Source organism: Dermochelys coriacea, chromosome 17 (assembly GCF_009764565.3).
Source record: "Dermochelys coriacea isolate rDerCor1 chromosome 17, rDerCor1.pri.v4, whole genome shotgun sequence".
NCBI classification, from domain to species: Eukaryota; Metazoa; Chordata; order Testudines; family Dermochelyidae; genus Dermochelys; species Dermochelys coriacea.
Window position 1 is genome coordinate 1974787 of NC_050084.1, and position 21427 is coordinate 1996213.

The following is a 21427-nucleotide window of genomic DNA, read 5'->3' on the forward strand; positions in this document are numbered from 1 at the left end:
CCTGGCGCATGAGGATTTCAAAGCACTTCCCAAACACTAAAGGCCGCCCAACACATGCCTGGGGGTAAATCGTAGCAAAGTCAGAACTGCTTAGGATTCCCCACTCCCCGCCATGCCACGGACAAAACCTGTGTGGGCCAGTGATGAAAGCACAGTCCCTGCCAGCTGAGGTAGAGGAAAATCACCATCAGCTGCTAGCAGTACACGGTCAATGACACAAAGTCAGGCAGTTCCAGTTCTGCTCAGGGGAGGGCAGTGATGCACACACAGCAGGCTCTGAGGCAGAGACAGCTTTTGTTGATGTGGGGGGCCAGAGCTCAGGAATAACGGTTGTCGAAGGCCATTATAAAGGTGGCCACGTCTACTCTAATGAGATAACGGTGCCTGTTCAGCGTGTCTGTTCTATGCAATCCCCCCTTTTCCGGGGTGGGGTCACAGTCCCTCCCCGACCCTCCAATTGCCTACATCCACCCAGCCAGCACACACTACACACAAGGAAGCGAAAACCCTGCTGTCAGAGCACCTTGTGCAGCAACATCTCCCAGGCAAAGCAGGGCTCAGCCTGGGACGAAACCCCATATAGAAAGTCCCACAGAACACTGGAGGAGCCCAGATGACCGGGTGATGGGCATGGTGTGAATCTGTAGCTAGATGGAAGTGTCCTGCCCAAATTCAAACAGCAAGACTCAGGAGCTCAAGAGCATCCAGAGCCACCAGCTCCACAGCAGCCGTGTACCCCGGGAGGGGTGGGACGCATGCGGCCCACACACCAGCCGAGCAGGCTGGGCTGCCTGACTCCTCGCAGCAGTGCAGGAAGGGAGGGCAGGGGGCAGCTAGCGCAGGTCAGGACACCCAGCCCCACGGGGAATATCTAGCCCACAGTGGGAGGGCGAGGGGCTGTGGAGGCATCTACCCCCAGGACCTCGGGGAAGCCCCAGTGCTTGGGCCTAGAGCGGACGAAGCTCTGGAGCTGCACAGAGGTTGTGATCCGGGATAGAGGCAATTCAGGTCCTAGGTACACCCAGAGCTGCAAGGGCTCGACCTCACCCCCCAGCTTCAGCTCTGGATGCAACTAGCTGCTAGCCCATCACTGCCCTGCTCCCCCTCAGATGAATGCGGCTCCATGGGTTACCAGGTGAGCATCACCAGTTGCTGCAGGGCAGTGCTGAGGGGGGGAACGCCAGCAGTCCGGGGCTCTCCCGAGAAGTGTCCCACTCTCCCCACCTTGTGGGGGCCAGCGGTGGGGCTAGGAGAGCTGGGTTGGTTTTATATCATCTAGCTCATTTTGCCCCAGCTGGCTGAGCAGCCGCGGGCAGTACCAGTGGCCCATGCTTGGAGGAGGACGCTTGCTCCGGGCCATGGTTAGGGCAGCAGCCCCGTGCCCAAGGCAACCGAGCACTCAGCACCCGCAGTTAGCTGGGCCTGCTTCGCACACGGGGAGGTGCCAAGAGGCAGGTCCGGGGGATCCAGCGGCAGGAGACACGGCTGGCATGAAGCCATGCAGGAGCTCTGGGCCGGGGCACTGAGCCACGCAGGAGCTGGATGGTTTGTCCAGAGAGTCAAACCTCAGTGATTAATGATCAGTAATGCAGGCGCATTTCCACCGCCTGCCGTTAGCCAGGGAAGAAGACTGGCCGGCTAATGAATTAATCCAGCACTTCACAGGCTGGCCACAGGGTGAAGGAGCAGACACCCAAGCCGGCTCCTTGCTGGGGTAAGCTGGCGCAGCACCGCGGATGGGCAGAGTGATGCCACTGATGCCAGCCCAGGTCTGGCCCTCGTGCCCCAACGGGCTGAAGAGCAAGTTAGTCAGAGGGTGTCACAGAGTCCCCCGGTGATGCTCTGGAACTGCTCCCTACAAAGCCAGGCAAGACTCTGGGGAGTCTCCTCTCTGGGAGCAGCCTGTCTGCAGGACACACAGCTCACCCGGCTCCCCCCTTCCTGGGTCTGACCTCGGAGCATTCAGCATCCTCTGCCCCTCCCTGCGCTTCCCCCAGCGAGTCCACCCAGGTGGGCTCCTGGGGAAGCCAGAAGGTCCTGCCCCCCAACTTCGCAGTCAGACGTGGCTCTCAGCCAGCCAGTAACACAGAAGGTTTATTAGACGACAGGAACATGGTCTAAAACAGAGCTTGTAGGTGCAGAGAACAGGACCCCTCAGCCAGGTCCATTTTGGGGGGCAGTGAGCCAGACAACCACGTCTGCACTTCACTCCTCGTCCCCAGCCAGCCCCCAACTGACTCCCCCTCCAGTCCCTCCTCCTCTGGGCTTTGTCCCTTTCCCCCCGGGCCAGGAGGTCACCAGATTCCTTTGTTCTCCAACCCTTTAGCTCTCACCTTGCAGGGGGGAAGGGCCCAGGCCATCAGTGGCTAGGAGACAGAGTGTCGCCATTTATGTACCTGTCCCTTTGCTCTCCAACAGTTACACCCCCTTACCCCACCCCCTAGAGACTTAAGAAATGCTTGGGGGAAACTGAGGCACCCCTACAGTATTCAAAGGAAACATTAAGAACAGTCCCACTTCGTCACAGAGGGCAGGCCAGCCACGTGGGGACATACCCAGGGCTGCAGCAAGTGTGCACAGCCCTGGCCACCATGTCCTGCCTGCTCCTTTTACTCACAGAGTCAGCCACAAGCTAGCACAGGTCTGCCCAGCCGAGCTGCAGCCGCACGCTGAATGCAGTGCAGACGGGCCCTCGGTCGGAAGCTGCAGGGAAAGTAAACAGCCACGGGTAGAGTTAAGAGTAGGTCCAGGCTGGACTAGCAGGGGACTGCAGGTCAGGATTGAGGGGCAGGGTAGAGCTGGGGGGGTACTCAGGTCTGGGACAGAGGGGGCTGTGGGTCGGGATTGAGCGGCACTGGCAGAGCTGGGGGGAGCTCAGGGCTGGGACAGGGGGCTGTGAGTTGGGATTGACGGGCAGGGTAGAGCTGGGGGGAACTCAGGTCTGGGACAGAGGGGGCTGCGGGTCAGGATTGAGGGGCACTGGCAGAGCTGGGGGGAACTCAGGGCTGGGATGGGGCTGCGGGTCAGGATTGAGGAGCAGGGTAGCGCTGGGGGGCGCTCAGGGCTGGGACAGGGGACTGTGGGTTGGGACTGAGGGGCAGGGTAGCGCTGGGGGGAGCTCAGGGCTGGGACAGGGGACTGTGGGTTGGGACTGAGAGGCACTGGCAGAGCTCTGGGGAACTCAGGGCTCGGACAGGGGGCTGAGGGTCAGGTTTGAGGGGCAGGGTAGAGAAGTGCATGAGGGAAACTAGCCCAGTGCTCCCCACCTTGCTCCCAGGGATTCCCTACCTAGGGTGACAGGAGCCGCCCCCCCACCCTTGCAGACGGTGCCCCAGGGAGTGAGCTGGCTGGGCTGGGGCCAGAGTTATTTGCATAGCATGGCTGTGAAGGAGGCAGGAGTCCTGTGGGTTCCAGCCGCCGAGCAGCGCCCGGGGACAGTCCCTGGCAGGACAGGCCTGGCAGACGCCACATGATGCCCTGGTCAGGGACGGGGTGGATGGGAAATGCCCGGTTCACTTTATGCCTCCCCCAAGGCTGGGCTGGGCTGCTCCAGGCCCCCGGGGCAGGGGGAAGCAGCCGGGGGCTCAGACCAGCCAGCCGGGACACATGCCGGGGAGCCAGGAAGCCCCAAGGACCAGCGCTGGCTGCTGGAGGCAGGCCCAGAAGTCAGCTCCACACAGCTCCCCGCCCGACCATTCCAGAAGACTGAACTTTGCTCCTGGCTCGGGTCCCAGGCCCCTGCAACGGGAGAAGGGCTGAAGATGGCAGCTGCGGGCGAGCCCCACAGCTCCCTCTACGACACCATCGTGGTGGGGGCCGGGATCCAGGGATCCTTCACTGCTTACCACCTGGCCAAGCGGGGCAGAAACACCCTCCTGCTGGAACAGGTACCACCCCCCACCCCGACGCGCCGCTCCGGGGAGGACTGCAGGGCAGACACAGCCACGCAGGCTCCTGCTGCAGCCCTGGGTGCACACAGGAGCAAGCCAGAACACACCCTCCGGCAGCCGTGCACCGGGACCCCACAGACACCCGGGCTCTGCCTGGCGACAGCTAGCTGGCAGGATGGACCTTGTCCCAGACACAAGCTCTGCACAGCGCTGCTCAACTGCGGGCTCCGGCCCAGCCCCCAGAGCTGCGGGGAGCTAAGCCCCTGCGCCCCCCTCTCCAGGTGGGGTCCCTGCGGCTGGGAGGCGCGCGGGGCTCCTCTCCAAGGCCCAGTTACAGGCTGGCAGCCAGGAACCCCTCTCCACACGCCTGCCTTGCCCCCAGGCAGACGTGGCTCCGTTCCCACCACACACAGCTGTCCCGAGAGGTCAGGGCTGCCCGCTGGGCCAGGCACAGAGCCGGCTCTCCCAACACCCCCGACCCCTTGGGCTCGGATCCCACCGGGAACATCCCCATGAGCAGCTCTCAGCGACTCCCCAAGCTGCAGGGAGAAGCAGTGTGGCCTGGCTGGTCTGCTCCTGGTGCGATGCACGATCCTCCCAGCCGTCATGCGCCTTGCACACGCACCCCAGAGCGGCCTCGCCCCACGGCTGAGCTAAACACCCCTCACCTCCCCGGTCGTCTCTGCAGGGTGAGTGATGCCCCTGGGGACGGGGCCCCTGAGAGGGGGTCCTGTCCCACAGCGGATCCCCCCTGCCAGCCTACTGGGCGGGGGGGGGCAGTGCCAGGTGCTCAGTGTGGCCATGGTGCAGGACAGGGGGCAGTCTACGGAGAGGTGGGCACGGCTCGGCAGCACCTCACTCACAGGCAGGGCAGAGTCAGCCCCTCGGTACAGCCCGTTCCTCAGCCTGGGGCGTGGGCTTGTGTCTGGGAGAGTGTCAGGGGCACAAGGGGAGGTGCTGGGCAAGGAGACAGCAGCGCAGGGGACAGGGGTTCAGATACATTCAGTGTCCCCCCCCATGCCCAAGAGCTCTTCTCAACCCCCCCCACCCCGCAATGCTGTGCCCTGGCTCAGCGCCCAGGGGCTCCTGCCCATGCAGCCTGGAACCTCCACCACAGCACCCCCGCCGCTCCCCACGCAGCAACACGCCCCACCATATCTCCTGGAGCCCCTGGGAGCCCGGGCCACCCACCGCCACATCCACCAGCCGTTGCGACACGACCGCCTGCTTGGCACAGAGCTGCCACACCCTCACCCGCCCCCCGACAGCCCTTCGGGGGCAGAGCCCCCCATATGCCAGGGGCTCTCAGTAGCAAGCACTTGCCATCTGAGAGAGCAGCGGCTGGAGCTGTGTGACGCTGCCACACGGGGGACCTCCCGTAGAGATCAGTGACTGGAGCGGCAAGATGACCCCACCTGGCACCTAGGACCCCGCCTGGCTCAGCACTGGCCAGAGGTGCCGGGACGAATCACTGCATTCCCCGCGGAGCGGGCAGCACCCAGGCAGCCCGCGCCCTTGCAGCCCCCCCGAGCAATCGCACCAGCCAGGCAGGGTCGTGTGGCCCAGCTGTGCCCATGGGGTGCCCCACAGCCAGGGCAGAGAGCAGCTGGAACCCAGACCCTCAGGAAGCGATGGCAAAGAGAGGGGAAGGTGCACCATTAGTCCAGGTACCTCTGCCCACCACGCCCGGCTGCTGCCCCCAGCCTCCCCTGCAGCATGGGGAGAGAGCACAGCTCCAGGAGGGGACTGCCCTCAGATGTCCAAGGTGCCCTGCCCCGCCCCAGCCCAGGGGCGTGTGCCTGAGGCGCATGCACCATGCACCCAGGCAGTGCTGCCGACAGGGCAGGGAGCGGGAACCAGCATCCCCTCAACAGGCCGGGATCCCCAGTGAACCTTCCCTTTGCCCCTCCTGTCCTGGCAGTTCCCCCTGCCTCACTCCCGAGGCAGCTCCCACGGCCAGAGCCGGATAATCCGCCATGCCTACACCCAGGAGCACTATGCGCAGATGATGGCAGACAGCTACAGCCTATGGGAGCAGCTGGAAGCCGAGGCTGGCACCCCGCTATACAGGTGAGGTGCCGTGAGGGGGAGGGGGTGCTGCCCGCCGGGGACTCGGCTCCCCGGCAAGGGGGGCTGCTGGAGGAAAATCAGCTCGGAACTGAGGGGCTGGGAGGCACAGGGCCCCGGCTGCCACGCTCAGCAGTTATTGGCGCTGCTGGGCCCCAGCCGATCAGCAGCCGGGTTGATGCCAGGCCAGATGGCCCCACGGCCCACCCTTAGCATCACGCACGCCAGGCCCCGGCCCCGGCCGACAGAGCCGCCAGGGCAGCCAGCCTGGTATGGGGGCCTAGGGAAAGGGCAGCCAACCACAGGCCCTGGCCCCCGGTGCCCAGCCGGGTTACTCACCCCCAGGCTCTCTAGCCAGACATTGCAATCAATGGAAAGGAAGGGCCTGGCTGCCCCAGAGTAGCCGACATCAGGGACCCCTTTGGAACCAAGCAGAGCATTAAGGGGTTGTTGCCGGAACGGCTCAGCCCCATGTTAAGGCAGGGGCAGGATTTTTCCACCCTGGAGATTCAGCAGCGTCTCCATTTGCTGCGGGGCCTGCACTGCGGTTACAGTCGGTTGGTGGGTGCGGATTGAAACCCACCCACAGACCAGTCCCCCCCCCGGCAGCCTTGGGCCTGGCCCAAGAGCACAATGGGAAAGAGATGCGGGGCTCTGTGCCAGCCCGCCCAAGGCATGCCGAGCGCAGGCCACCCCAGCCAAAAGGAGAGGCTAGTAACCCCTCCAGGCTTCGGCTGCTGTCAGCACAGGGAAGGGAGCCGGGCGTGGGAGACACAGGATTGCATCCCGCCAAGATCCAGGAGCAGAGATGGGCCCGGCCCCCGTTGGTCGGGGTGGGCGGGCCAGCGAGTGCAAAGGGGCCCAGCGAAGAGCAGCAGAAGGGGCGAAGTCCCTGGCACTGAGCACGAGCCACCAGCCGCCACGTCTGAGTGATAACTAGCCCCCCAGCCTGGGCCCTAGACAGCACGACCCTGTTTCCTTTGGACGACTGTGACAAACAGGTGGAGCCGGAGCCAAGCCAGGCAATCCCAATTGGCGGTGCCACCCGGACGCAGGCTGGCTAAGTGCACAAGGGTCTCGCTGTTCCACCAGCCCCCAGCCCATATGGCTCTGGTACCTGCCTGAACCCGAGCAGCCACAGATCTCCCGGGAGTGGTATTGCGCTGCTCTGGCCATGCGCTCTGAACGGGACGGTGCCCTGCCTGGACCCAGCCGGCTCCCGGGGCTCAGAAGTGCTCCCCTAGGACAGAGCCTACAGCTCCTTACTCCCCTGTACAAGCCTGGCTTCGGCTCCAGACCCCGTTTACACATTGCCAGCAGCCCCCATGAGCTTCCCCCAGGTGATGCTGGGGAGCTGAGCATTGGAGAGATCATGGTGGGACCCCGCTCCCAAAGGGGGATCCCAGCAGCAGCCCCATGCTAGGCCATGTTAACAGATGGGGGAAACAAATGATCAACTTCCATCCATCCCTGGTCCTTGGCCAACTGCTCAGCTGCTGTCAGAGAAATGGGGCTGTTCCCCACCCCCTCCTTCTGGGCCACGGCCCCACAGGCCAGGGGACTGGTAGGGGTTGGGGATGGACAGGGGGCACAGGGGCCAGGGACTGCCCTGGCTACACAATGCCTAAGGAAGGCCAAGACATGTGGGACTGGAGAGTGCGAAGGGGACAGAAAGGAGTGCTGGGATGAATGGTGGGGGGCCAGGAGGGAGGTGGCAGCCCACCTGTGAACATTGGCACAGGGCTGCCAGCGGTTCAGAAACCCCTTTCCCCACATGCCAGCATGCAGAGCCCCCACCACAGCCAGGGAAATCCCTGGGGCAGAGCCCACAGGGTGAGCACCTGCACCACCACAGCCAGCCAGCATGGCCCAGGGCTGGGCTGCAGGGCTCGGCTCCAGCCCACAGGAGCTCTCAACCCCAGAGCCAGCAGGGCCCTGCAGGAACCTCCCTTAAATCCCAGGACCCCCAGACTTGCACTAGGACACACTGCACTCAGCCCCCACTCACCTACTCAGGAAAGGGTCAGCTCTGCTAGGTGCTGGGTAGGGCCCTGCCGGAGTGGTTGCACTCCCACCTGGCCTCGGGCGGAGCCACAAACCCCACCCCCAGCACACCTGTGCTGGAGAGACAGGCCCCGGAGCGGCCAGGATGTGGGGCAGGGGGCAGCCAGTGCTAGGCTGTGGTCCACAGCCTGCTGTCTAGGGCAGAGCCATGCTGGGTGCAGCAGTGAGGCCAGGGGCAGCCCCTCCTGCCAGCCCCGGGAGGCTCTCACAGTACCCCTAGGGGTTCCCTCTTCCTGCCCCCTTTGGGCTCTGCCCCAGGGATTTCCCTGGCTGCAGTGGGTCTCTGCATGCTGGCATGTGGGGGAAGGGGTTTCTGAACCGCTGGCAGCCCCGTGCCAATGTTCACAGATGGGCTGCCACCTCTCTCCTGGCCCCCCACCATTCATCCCAGCACCCCTTTCTGTCCCCTTCGCACCCTCCAGCCCCACATGTCTTGGCCTTCCTTAGGCATTGTGTAGCCAGGGCAGTCCCTGGCCCAGGTGCCCCCTGCGCCGGCAGGCCTTGGGGGGAGGCCAGGGGCAGGTCTGCTGGACAAGCCCGTGGACTCCCAGCCTGCAGCTCGTGCCCCAGGAAGCGGGTGACTCAGCCACACCCTGGCCTGGCTCAGTGGAGGAAATAACCTGCAGCAGGGGGGCCAGTGAGGCCTGTTCCCGGTGCTCAGGTCAGGGGCTGAACAGCCCGAAGCTCAGGGATGTCCGGTTGCCTTGAATTATCAGCTCCCGTGCGCCCTGACTTTAGACTTTACCAGCCACCAGCAGCCACCTCTGGGGTGGGACATGGCAGCCACTGAACAGCATACAGCAACACTGCCCACCTGACCCTGGGCTCCCCTCCTCCTACAGACAGCCCCCCTGCTCCCCAGCACAGGGCAAACTCATGGAGAACTGGGACATACCCCACAAGGGACACGGTGCCCTGCTGATGTCACTGCACAAGCCGACTGCTCCCAGGGGCTGCGATCACGTGATCTACAGCACTCCTGCCATTCCAGACCCGGACCACCCCATTGCCCCTGTTCTGCCGGTGCCCCTCACTCCCAACCCGCAGCCCCACACCCCACACACACTCCAGAAGCACTCGCCGCAGACAGGTGCAGTAGCAGCCCACTAACCATCAGCCTGGGAGCCCCAGACTCAGTCTCCCTGGGCTCCGAGCCAGGCTTAGTACTCTGTCCAGGATGAGTGTTTGGGGAAGCGACTCACGGGGCCGCCCACCGTCCGCCTACCCATTGCCCTTGCTCCAGCCTGCCCTGGGGCACCCAGCACCGCAGTTGGGGGCTGGTTCCCAAGGCAGCAGGCCGCATGGCGGGCGAGACGGACTCCCGGTAATTTATCTGATTCTATAAAGGACGAACCATTAAGGAAATAAGCATATCAATGATTCCCCATCTCGCCAGGGTCAGAGCTAATGGAGCTATCAATCTCGTTAGGCGGGAGCCCGGCAGAAAGGCCCCTTCCGCCGTCCCCGGCTGACTGACTCCCAGATCCTTTGGCCTCACCCCATAGGGCCCTGCCTGTTCCCCACACAGGGGCTGGGCTGTCCCGTGGGCTGGCAGTGCTCGGGGATCCCCCGTGATGGCATGGCCCAGGGGAGAGACTCAGACCCAGTCTCTAGTTGGGGCAGCAACAGCCGTGGTCACCGCCCCGACCTGCTGGGGGCAGGAATCGGCACTGCCCAGCCACCGGGAAGGGCAGGAATCACCCCCGTGGCATTTAGTGACAGGAGGGATCCACGCCAGGCTCCCTGCGTGGCAACGGGACAACCTGCTGCCGTCCCAACACCCCCCCCCAGCTACCAACATGGCCCCCCCAGCTCTGCCAGTGCCCCTCATCCCCCTGCTACTCCAGCCCCAGCTCCCCCAGCTAACGGCTGGGCCGTGCAGGTTCCCCCCTCACTTGCTCTGACGATAGTGCTCAGGCAGCTCCTGGTCGGTGCTGCGTGGTACCATCACAGCCCGGCCCCTTGGCCCCAATCGTTGGTTTTGAACGACATCCGCCCGCAGGGGTGGCAACCTGCCCACAAGCCCAGCGATACTGGAACATGGACAGTGCTGCTGCTGCAGTCAGCTTCCCTGGCAGCGTGGGCAGGACCCGGAGCCTGGGTTCCATCCCCTGCCCTGCCACCCACCTGCTGGGGGCCCCTGTGCAAGTCACCGCCTCGCTTTCTGGCTCCGCGCCCCAGCCTGCCAGAGCTGGGCTGGGCCAGGCAGGGCCGAGAGGGCTCATGGCACCCAGTGGCACACCCCACGCGGGGCCGGAGCTGGGGCTGGACATGGGCAGCGACTGCCCGGTGCCATATGTCACGGAGTCCCAGGGCGATGCTCTGGAACTGCTCCCTACGAAGCCAGTCAGGACTCTGGGGGAGTCTCCCCTCTGGGAGCAGCCTGTCTGCAGGACACACAGCTCACCCGGCTCCCCCTTCCTGGGTCTGACCTCGGAGCATTCAGCATCCTCTGCCCCTCCCTGCGCTTCCCCCAGCGAGTCCGCCCAGGCGGGGTCCTGGGGAAGCCAGAGGGTCCTGCACCGCAACTCTGCAGTCAGACGTGGCTCTCAGCCAGCCAGTAACACAGAAGGTTTATTAGCCGACAGGAACATGGTCTAACACAGAGCTTGTAGGTGCAGAGAACAGGACCCCTCAGCCGGGTCCATTTTGGGGAGCAGTGAGCCAGACAACCCCGTCTGCACTTCACTCCTCAACCCCAGCCAGCCCCAAACTGACTCCCCCTCCAGCCCCTCCTCCTCTGGGCTTTGTCCCTTTCCCGGGCCAGGAGTGTGTCGGCCACTCTCTGTGTCCAGACCCCTGCACACACCTGCCCTCTAGGGCTCTGCAACGATCACACACCCTTATCCCACCCCCTAGATAGTTAAGAACTGCAGAGGGGAAACTGAGGCACCCCCACACTATTCAGAGGAAACATTAAGAACAGTCCTGCTTCATCACATCATAACGTTCTGTTCCCCTGGCCCATCTCCGCAGGCAGACGGGGCTGCTGGTTCTGGGGGCCAATACCAACCCTGAGTTCCAGCTCTTCTGCCGGACCTTGGCACGGCATCGCATCCCCAGCGAGCTGTTCACCGCGGAGTCACTGCGCGGGCGCTTCCCCGGCATCCGGCCCTACTGCAGGGAGATGGGTGTGTTCGAGCGCACGGCAGGAGTCCTCCATGCGGACAGGGCACTTCAGGCTGCTCAGGTACCGGGCTGGGCCTGGAGTGCGTGGCTTCTCTCCAGCCAGGGGCCGGGGGCTCGGCCCAGGAGATGGGGGTACTGACAGCATCGCCTCCAGGCCCTGCAACCCCTGGGACAGCTCCGGCTGGGCCAACGGCCACGCTTGCCACAGACACGAACTGGGGCTCAGCTGGAGTCCCTGCACCAGTGGGGAACACCTAGTGCTCTGCCCCCGCAGCTGTCAGCCATGCCCATGGGTGCTGCCATGTGGTGCCTGGAGCTGCGTAGCTTGGCCTGGCATTTGTCATCCCCAGCATGCTCCCTGGGGGTGGCTCGCCAGGGGCAGGCATGTGCCTTCTGCACCATCTCTGCAAGGCCATGGGCAGCCAGCAGCTCGGGTGGGGCCCCAGAGCACTCCTGGCTTGGCCCTGTTGCTGCCTTCTGGCCCCAGGAATGAGGGGTCCCCTGGCCAGGCTCCCACCCACAGTGCAGGGGCTGAGCACCAAGCTGCACCTCTCGACTCCTGGGGCCAGGCCCAGCCAGCGTTGCTCCCCCGGCCCCAGGCTGAGTGGGCTCCCTCCCCAGGACGGGTTCCGGCGGTGCGGGGGAGCCCTGCGCGACAGGGAGCAGGTGACTGACATCCAGCCGGGGGTCGTGGTTACCGTGACAACCAGCGGAGGGGTGTACCGAGCCAAGAGTCTGGTGATTACAGCCGGCCCCTGGGCCAATAAGCTCCTGGCCCCGCTGGGCCTGCAGCTGCCTCTCCAGGTAAGGGCTGGCTCCAGCTGTACCAGGGGGACATGGGGCAGTGCCAGCGCGAGCACAGGACTGTAACCCAGAATGCACAGCTCACTTCTACCACCGGCTCACGCATGCATGTCCCTGCCCTGGCTCACACCTGATTGTGTATGTGGGGCTCCGTGTCCCTTTGCACGCCTGGTTGTGCACGTGGGCTCCATGTTCCTTTGCACGCCTGGCTGTGCACGTGGGGCTCTGTGTCCCAGCCCTGGCTCACTCCTGGTTGTGCATGTGGGGCTCCGTGTCCCTTTGCATGCCTGGCTGTGCACGTGGGGGCTCTGTGTCCCTGCCCTGGCTCACACCTGGCTGTGCACGTAGGGCTCCATGTCCCTGCGCACACCTGGCAATGCACGTGCCTGGCTCCGTGTCCTTGCGCATGCCTGAGGGTCCATGCCTCTGCAGACAGGGTTGGGAGGAGCGAGCGCACCTTTCCGGGGGTCGCTGTGTGGTTGGTCAGAGCCCTGCAGTTGCTGCCTGGAGCTGCTCTGAGACATGGTACCGGGGCATGGGGGGCACTGGCCTAGGAGCTCAGCTGGGTCAGGGTAGGCATAGGGGCACAGGGCACCAGGTGCCAGCCAGGAGGAGACCTGGCCGACCACCCTGCCTGCCAGCTCTGCTGCTTGTGCTCAGCGCTTGGTAGTGGGTCCGGCTGGCCCCGCGCCCTGCTCACTGCCCTGCCAGCCCCCACCCCCAAGGGAGCCACATCCCTCTCGCCCATATCCCCCCCAGCCCCTGGACTTGCCCGGCAGGGGGGACTAATCCAGTGCTCTCTGCCCTGCAGACGCTGCGCATCAATGTCTGTTACTGGAAGGAGAAGGTCCCCGGGACTTATGGGGTCTCCGCACACTTCCCCTGCTTCCTGGCCATCTGCGCCCCCCATCATATCTACGGGCTGCCCTCCAACGAGTACCCAGGGCTGATGAAGGTGAGATGGGGCAGCAGGAAGGGTGGCTCAGCTCGCGCACCCACGCACACACACAAACACACACACGTACACGCATGCACACACACACACGCACCTCTAGCACGCATGTTCACATACACCTCCACACACTTTGTTGGGGGGCAGGCAAGATATGGGCGCTTCCTGGCCTGATGCAGCCCCGGGCTTTGCCAACCCTGCCCTTGGGGGGAGGGAGCCTGGGGGCCGGGGCGTGGGCGAGAGTCCAGTGGTGCTCGGCAGGGGCTGGCTGGGAAGGAGCAGGGCTGACCTGACCCTCCCTCCTCAAACCCCCCCAGGTCTGCTGTCATTCTGGCAGCCCAGCAGACCCTGAAGAGCGTGACCGGCCGCTCGAGGCCTCAGCCCTGCCTGACATCCAGATGCTCCGGGACTTCGTCAGCAAGTACCTGCCAGGCCTGGTGCCAGAGCCGGCCGTGGTGGAGCACTGCATGTACACGGTGAGGGGCAGTTCGGAGACAGGGCCTGCCTGGAGCTAGGACAGAACCCAGGAGTCCTGGCTTCCAGCTCCCCATGCCCCCCCAACCTGCTAGACCCTACGCCCCTGCCAGGGCCAGGGCTAGAACCCAGGACTCCTGGCTCCCCGGCAGCCTGGCCTCTGCTCAGACGCCTGCTCCCAGTTCATGCCCCACATGGGTGGTGATGGACAGGCCAGGTGATGGCCCCCGAAGTCACTCGGGTGCTCCCAAACCAGTCCCCTTGCCCACCCTGGGGACTGTGAACTGGTGAGGCTCTCCCCTCCTTGACACACGCACTGGCTCCCCACAGAACACCCCAGATGAAGACTTCATTCTGGATCGGCACCCCAAGTTCAGCAACATCGTCATTGGGGCAGGGTTCTCAGGTAAGTGGGGGTGGGGCGGCAGGGGGGTTCTCAGGTAAGAAGGAGTGGGGCAGGATGCGGGGGGGGTTTCGGGTGGGCAGGATGCGGGGGGGGTCTCGGGTAAGCAGGAGCGGGGCAGGATGCGGGGGGGTCTTGGGTGGGCAGGAGAAGGACAGGATGCAGGGGGCAGGTCTCGGGTGGGCAGGAGCAGGGCAGGATGCGGTGCCAGTGCAGCGCCGGGGACAGCTGCCTATGACCAGGGTGTTTCCCATGGGGCTGGGACAGCCCAGCTGTCCCCCTGCCCTGTCCCTAGGCCCCGTTCAATCTGCTGCCACTGCTCAGTCCTACCCCGGTGCAGACCCGCCTCCCCTAGCTGCAGGGCCCCCCGGGCGTTCCCAGGGACACTGGCTGGGGTGGGGAGTGGGGGGTGGTCGAGCCCGGTGCAAGCCCCCGGGGGCAGGCGATCATGGGCAGTGCCCGTGGCACAGGGCTCGCTCTTGGGGTGGCCGTTCCCAGCTGATTGGAGTCTCTGCACTTCTGCCCACACAGGCCACGGGTTCAAGCTGGCTCCGGTGGTCGGGAAGCTCCTATGCCAGCTCAGTCTGGGGGAGGAGCCGTCCTACACCATGGAACTGTTTCGCATCCACCGCTTCCCAGCTCTGCCCCCCGCTGCCCTGTAGCCTGCCCTGCAGCTGGGCCATCCCGTGGGGTTGGGGCCTACGGAGTGAGAGCTGCCATCCACCCCCAGGCTTCATGGGCAGACAGGCCCCTGCTGTGGCCACGTGCCCAGCAGCCCCGCGCCAGTGCTGGAGTGGGGCCGGGCCCATGGGCTTCTGCTACCAGCGTTGCTGGCTCCGAGCTCTGGCTGGCCAGGATGCTCGAGCTGAGCGTGGGGGGTCACCCCTCTGCCCGGGCTCTGTTCCCCAGTTTGTTTGGGTCTCAGCATCCCCACATGCTGGGCACACACAGCCCCAAGACAAGGGGAACACGGGGCTCCCCACTCCTGTTCCAACCAATAAACACCTGGCAAGCCAGCCGCCATGCGCCAGCTCTCTCTCTCACCCAGCTTGGGGGAGCCACAGTCGGCATGGAGGGGACTGGGGGCTCCCTGGGCCCCAGGAAGTTGAACAAGCCCCACCACACTGGATGAAGCTTGGCAGACGGGTGGGGGGAGGTGTGATGAAGCAGGACTGTTCTTAATGTTTCCTCTGAATATTGTGGGGGTGCCTCAGTTTCCCTATGCAGTTCTTAAGTATCTAGGTGGTGGGATAAGGGTGTATGATCCTTGCAGAGCCCTAGTGGGCAGGTGTGTGCAGGGGTCTGGACACAGAGAATGGCCGACACCCTGTTTCCTGCCACTGATGGCCTGGGCCCTTCCCCCCTGCAAGGTGAGAGCTAAAGGGCTGGAGAACAAAGGAATCCGGTGACCTCCTGGCCCGGGAAAGGGACAAAGCCCAGAGGAGGAGGAGCTGGAGAGAGTTTCAGTTTGGGGCTGGCTGGGGACATGGAGTGAAGTGCAGACGGGGTTGTCTGGCTCACTGCCCCCCAAAATGGACCTAGCTGAGGGGTCCTGTTCTCTGCACCTACAAGCTCTGTTTTAGACCATGCTCCTGTCGTCTAATAAACCTTCTGTTTTACTGGCTGGCTGAGAGTCACGTCTGACTGTGGAGTTGGGGGGCAGGACCCTCTGGCTTCCCCAGGACCCCACCTGGGCGGACTCACTGTGGGAAGTGCACGGAGGGGCAGAGGATGCTCAATGCTCCAAGGTCAGACCCAGGAAGGGGGAAGCCGGGTGAGCTGTGTGTCCTGCAGCCAGGCTGCTCCCAGAGAGGAGACTCCCCCAGAGTCCTGCCTGGCTTCGAGCATCGCCTGGGGACTCCGTGACAACTGGTGGCAGTGGTGGGATGTACTGCACCCCGTGGATGGCGCTTCCTGAAGTAAGTAGAGGTCAGACTACATGATCAGAATGGTCCCTTCTGACCTTAGTATCTATGTATGTATGTATGTATCTATGTATCTAAGTGACTGGGGAGCAGTAAAACGAAGGGGAATTGATGAGGACCAGGCGTGCTGAAGGCTCAGAGAGGAGCGGGGGGGGGGGGCGGTTAACCCCTGGGAGTGTGTGACCAGTGAGAAGGACTGTGCAGTAATGGGGTCCCCCTGGGGACTGCAGCTTGGCCCTGGGAGAGAGAAGGACTTTTGCAATAACAGGGTTCCCCTGGGGATTGCAGCGAGCAGTTCCAGGGGCGGAGGAGTCTGCAGCTTGACCCTGGCAAAGAGGTGGTGACCTCGAGAAGGGCTGGCACACTAGGGATTCTCCCTGGTAACTGTGGGGAGCTGAGAGCACACCGGCCTGTGAGTCCACAGCAACTTGGGAAGAGCAGAGTGATGGCCTGTCACCATCTCCTTAAGAAGGACATTGTAACCCTGTGCGAAGAGAGGGTTGAGCATTGGAAAGTTCACCAAGGCACAGTTAATCCTGCAGCTGGAGGAGGATGACCGCTCTAAGGAGCAGATTCCTGACCCCAGATGGGGCTATAGCAGGATCTGGGAGCAGCTGGAGTGGTAGCCAGGCATCCCCAAGACTCCTGTCCCTGACCAGACGGGGGTCTTCATGATCGGGTTCCCCATCCGGGGATTGGAGACAGACGGGATTGGAGCTGAGGCCGAGAGAGCAAGAGGACCGTGAGAGACAGCGAGAGCCCGAGAATCAGCTGCAGAAGCAGCAGCAGCATGAACTGGCGATGGTGGAGCGGAGAGGCAGAGGGGACCTCCCAGGGGTGAGTGGGGATAGATCCGGGGGTGCCAGTTCCGCAGGGAACCTCGATACCAAATTGCTGCCCCTGGTTAAGGGGGGGGGATATGCATAACCTCTCACTGCCTTTGAGCAGTCTAGTGATTTGAACCAGGTGTACCCTGCGGAAAAGCCCCGGTGTCTAGCTCTCTTGCTGGGTCCCAAGGCCATAGACTCCGTCAGCCAGATGGGTGGGGAGGTGGACAGGCTCCCGCTCCTGACCCCAGCCTGTATATCTGTGTGGAGTCTCCTGGGCTCAGGCCTCTTGGACCCCCCATGGGAGCGGAAGGTGATGGTCAATGGGGAGACATTCCTGGGGTGGCGAGATCCTGGGACAGAGAGAACTTTTGTCAGGCCCTGGGTGGTGCAGCCTCAGATGCTGAGGGGCTGTGTGAGGGTCCCAGGGATGAAGCCCCTTGCCCTGCCTATGGCCCAGATCCCTGTGCAGACCCAGGAGGGGTGGGGCTGGCTGGTCGTTGGGGTTCTCCAGGATACCACTGCGAGACCGTGTTGGGGGGTGACTGTGTCTCTTTGGGACAGGATCCAGGCCCTGCTCCTGTAACTGCCGAGGGTTTGAATTTGAATCCAGGGAACCAATCGGCGGAGAGGGAAATGGTCAGTGAAAATGCAGGTGACCTGGCTGGCAGCAGGGAGGCGCTGCTAGGCTCAGGATACCTGCCTGCCTGTAACCAGACCCCTGGGGCTGGGTGGGACAGAGAGATGCTCCCTGCCCCCTTACACACCGGAGAGGGGGCTCACACTGGCTCTGATGCAGTGAGGAAGGCAGAGAGCTCACTGCCTACCCCCACTGGGACAGCAAGGGCAGCGCTGAGCACAGTGGGAGCTGAGACCCCAGCTGAGGGGGGGAGACACAGGCAGGGCAGGGGATCTGTGGGGAGTGGCAAGGTGCTTGGTAAGGAAAGTTTGGATGAGCCTAGGCAGCCTTGTGAGCTGATGGCTTTGTCTAGTCAGCAGGGTGGGAAGGCGAGGAGAGCGGAAAACGAGTGTCCCTGCACCTTACCTGTTAGCTGGGTGGAGAATTGGGACAGTGAAGGAAACGTGCCTGTGTCTGTCAGGGGTATTGACTTGCCTATGGAGGAGCTACCCCGGTCTCCAAGCAGTTGTCTGTGAACAGCCCTGTGTGCTGGGACCAGGGGAATGAGATCCTGAGCTGTGTGTCTGGAAAGGAGAAAGTGTCTCTGGCTCTTTGTCTGTGGAGCAGACAGAAGGGGCCTTTCAGCCGGTGATGGTTGAGAATAGTGCAGTTGTCTCAGAGTTGGTTCTGGATTCAGCTAAAGCCCAGGAAGGGAATGGTCCTAAGTTTGTGTCTGCTGTGGAGACTGGCCCTGTAACTAGGTTGCATCCAGTTCGTGTCTATGTAAAATCCCAGAGCCCAGACAATTCTGGTGCTTGTATTTTGCCTGTTGCTAGTGTGTGGCTGGGAAAGGGTCTAGCAACTCTGTCTAATCAGGGTGAGATCCTAGCCAGGGCACAAGGAGAGCAGAAAGGGGATTTGACCCTGTTACCTACTGAGGGTGTGGAAACCTGTAGCAAGAAGGGAAAGATTCCTGAACTTGTGTGTGGCAAAGGGAAGGAGAAGACTTCCAACTTTTTATCTAGGAAGTCTGTCAGTTTGCCTGACAGGGGATTGTGTAGGAACCCACCTGATGGGTCAGAGGTAATTCTGGATGCAAGTGAGACCCAGAAAGAGTCTGTTGTTGCTCAGGAAAGTGTTCCTCTAGAGCAAGCCCTAGGTAAAAAGGGTAAGGGCAGAATTTCTGTGAAGGGTGAATTGTTGCATAGAAAAACCCCAAGGGAAAGGAATCCTCATGGAGTCTTTGAAAGCAGTTTACTGCAACTGAAGGGTGTGAAAGTGATTTAATCAAGACAGTTTCAGTTCGTAACAGCCAGAAATTTTCTGTTGTGAATGAAGCCACTGACTTTCCTGTTGAAGGATCCAGTGTGGATAGATTCATAGATTCATAGATACTAAGGTCAGAAGGGACCATTCTGATCATCTAGTCCAACCTCCTGCACAGCGCAGGCCACAGAATCTCACCCACCCACTCCTGCGAAAAACCTCACCTATGTCTGAGCTATTGAAGTCATTAAATCATGGTTCAAAGACTTCAAGGAGCAGAGAAGCCTCCCTCAAGTCAACCATGCCCCATGCTATAGAGGAAGGCGAAAAACCTCCAGGGCCTCTCTAATCTGCCCTGGAGGAAAATTCCTTCCCGACCCCAAATATGGCGATCAGCTAAACCCTGAGCATATGGGCAAGATTCACCAGCCAGATACTACAGAAAATTCTTTCCTGGGTAACTCAGATCCCATCCATCTAATATCCCATCTCAGGGGATTTGGCCTATTTACCCTGAATATTTAAAGATCAATTACTTACCAAAATCCCATTATCCCATCATACCATCTCCTCCATAAACTTACCGAGTAGAATCTTAAAACCAGATAGATCTTTTGCCCCCACTGCTTCCGTTGGAAGGCTATTCCAAAACTTCACTCCTCTGATGGTTAGAAACCTTCATCTAATTTCAAGTCTAAACTTCCTGGTGGCCAGTTTATACCCATTTGTTCCACTTGTGTCCACATTGGTGCTGAGCTTAAATAATTCCTCTCCCTCTCCTATATTTATCCCTCTGATATATTTATAGAGAGCAATCATCTCTCCCCTCAACCTTCTTTTAGTTAGGCTAAACAAGCCAAGCTCCTTGAGTCTCCTTTCATAAGACAAGTTTCCATTCCTCGGATCATCCTAGTAGCCCTTCTCTGTACCTGCTCCAGTTTGAATTAATCCTTTTTAAACATGGGAGATCAGAACTGCACACAGTATTCTAGGTGAGGTCTCACCAGTGCCTTGTATAATGGTACTAAAACCTCCTTATCCCTACTGGAAATGCCTCTCCTGATGCATCCCAAAACCGCATTAGCTTTTTTCAGAGCCATATCACATTGGCAACTCATAGTCATCCTATGATCAACCAATACTCCAAGGTCCTTCTCCTCTTCCGTTACTTCTAATTGATGCGTCCCCAACTTATAACTAAAATTCTTGTTATTAATCCCTAAATGCATAACCTTACACTTCTCACTATTAAATTTCATCCTATTACTATTACTCCAGTTTACAAGGTCATCCAGATCCTCCTGTATAATATCCCGATCCTTCTCTGAATTGGCAATACCTCCCAGCTTTGTATCATCTGCAAACTTTATTAGCACACTCCCACTTTTTGTGCCAAGGTCAGTAATAAAAAGATTAAATAAGATTGGTCCTCAAACCGATCCCTGAGGAACTCCACTGGTAACCTCCCTCCAACCTGACAGTTCACCTTTCAGTAGGACCCACTGCAGTCTCCCCTTTAACCAATTCCTTATCCACCTTTTGATGTTCATATTGATCCCCATCTTCTCCAATTTAACTAATAATTCCCCATGTGGCACGGTATCAAATGCCTTATTGAAATCTAGGTAAATTAGATCCACTGCATTTCCTTTATCTAAAAAATCTGTTACCTTTTCAAAAAAGGAGATTAGGTTGGTTTGGCACGATCTACCTTTTGTAAAACCATGTTGTATTTTGTCCCATTTACCATTGACTTCAATGTCCTTAATTAATTTCTCCTTCAGAATTTTTTCCAGGACCTTGCATACTACAGATGTCAAACTAACTGGCCTGTAGTTACCCGGATCACTTTTTTTTCCTTTCTTAAAAATAGGAACTATATTAGCAATTCTCCAATCATTCGGTACTACTCCTGAGTTTACAGATTCATTAAAAATTCTTGCTAATGGGCTTGCAATTTCAGGTGCCAATTCCTTTAATATTCTTGGATGAAGATTATCTGGGCCCCCCGATTTAGTCCCATTAAGCTGTTTCAGTTTCGTTTCTACCTCAGATATGGTAATATCTACCTCCATATCCTCATTCCCATTTGTCTAGTTACCATTATCCCTAAGATCCTCTTTAGCCTTATTAAAGACTGAGGCAAAGTATTTGTTTAGATATTGGGCCGTGCCTAGATTATCTTTAACCTCCGCTCCATCCTCAGTGTTAAGCGGCCCCACTTCTTCTTTCTTAGTTTTCTTCTTATTTATATGGCTATAGAACCTTTTACTATTGGTTTTAATTCCCTTTGCAAGGTCCAACTCTACTCGACTTTTAGCCTGTCTCACTTTATCCCTACATGTTCTGACCTCAATTAGGTAGCTTTCCTTGCTGATCCCTCCCATCTTCCACTCCCTGTATGCTTTCTGCTTCTTCTTAATCACCTCTCTAAGATGCTTGCTCATCCAGCTTGGTCTACAACTCCTTCCTATGAATTTTTTCCCCTTTCTTGGGATGCAGGCTTCCGATAGCTTCTGCAGCTTTGATTTAAAGTAATCCCAGGCCTCCTTTGCCTTTAGATCCATAAGTTCTTCAGTCCAATCCACTTCCCTAACTAATTTCCTTAATTTTTGAAAGTCATCCCTTTTGAAATCAAAAACCTTAGTTGCAGATTTATTTTTGTTAATCCTTCCATTTAGTTTGAACTGAATTAGCTCATGATCACTTGAGCCAAGATTGTCCCCTACAACCATTTCTTCTATGAGGTCCTCGCTACTCACCAAAATTAAGATAGCTTTGAGAAGGTCTTAGATGGAGTGAAAGCTGTTAAGAAGTTAAACAGTCCTATAACCAAGTGGCTGTGTTTGGCCAGCTTGTTGGGGAGACAAGGTTGTTGAGAAGGGATGTCTCCATGCTAGTTCTGTAAATGAATAGTATGTGGCCTAGGTCAAAATGGGGGCTCTTAACCAAGAGAGCCCGAATTGCAGCCCTCCAGACTGGAGCGCTGGGAGAAGACCCGATCCCA

General features: G+C 60.1%; 1 protein-coding gene across 1 annotated transcript; it reads left to right on the plus strand.

The window, feature by feature from the left end:
- Nucleotides 1-3503: 3503 nt before the first annotated feature.
- PIPOX (pipecolic acid and sarcosine oxidase) lies at nt 3504-14799 on the plus strand. The gene is made up of 9 exons (XM_043499209.1): nt 3504-3887; nt 5812-5960; nt 10998-11211; nt 11772-11954; nt 12766-12909; nt 13224-13382; nt 13711-13786; nt 14315-14455; nt 14582-14799. The coding sequence occupies exons 1-8, from the start codon at nt 3504-3506 to the stop codon at nt 14443-14445; spliced, it is 1440 nt and encodes a 479-aa protein (XP_043355144.1). The 3' UTR covers nt 14446-14455; nt 14582-14799.
- Nucleotides 14800-21427: the final 6628 nt, after the last annotated feature.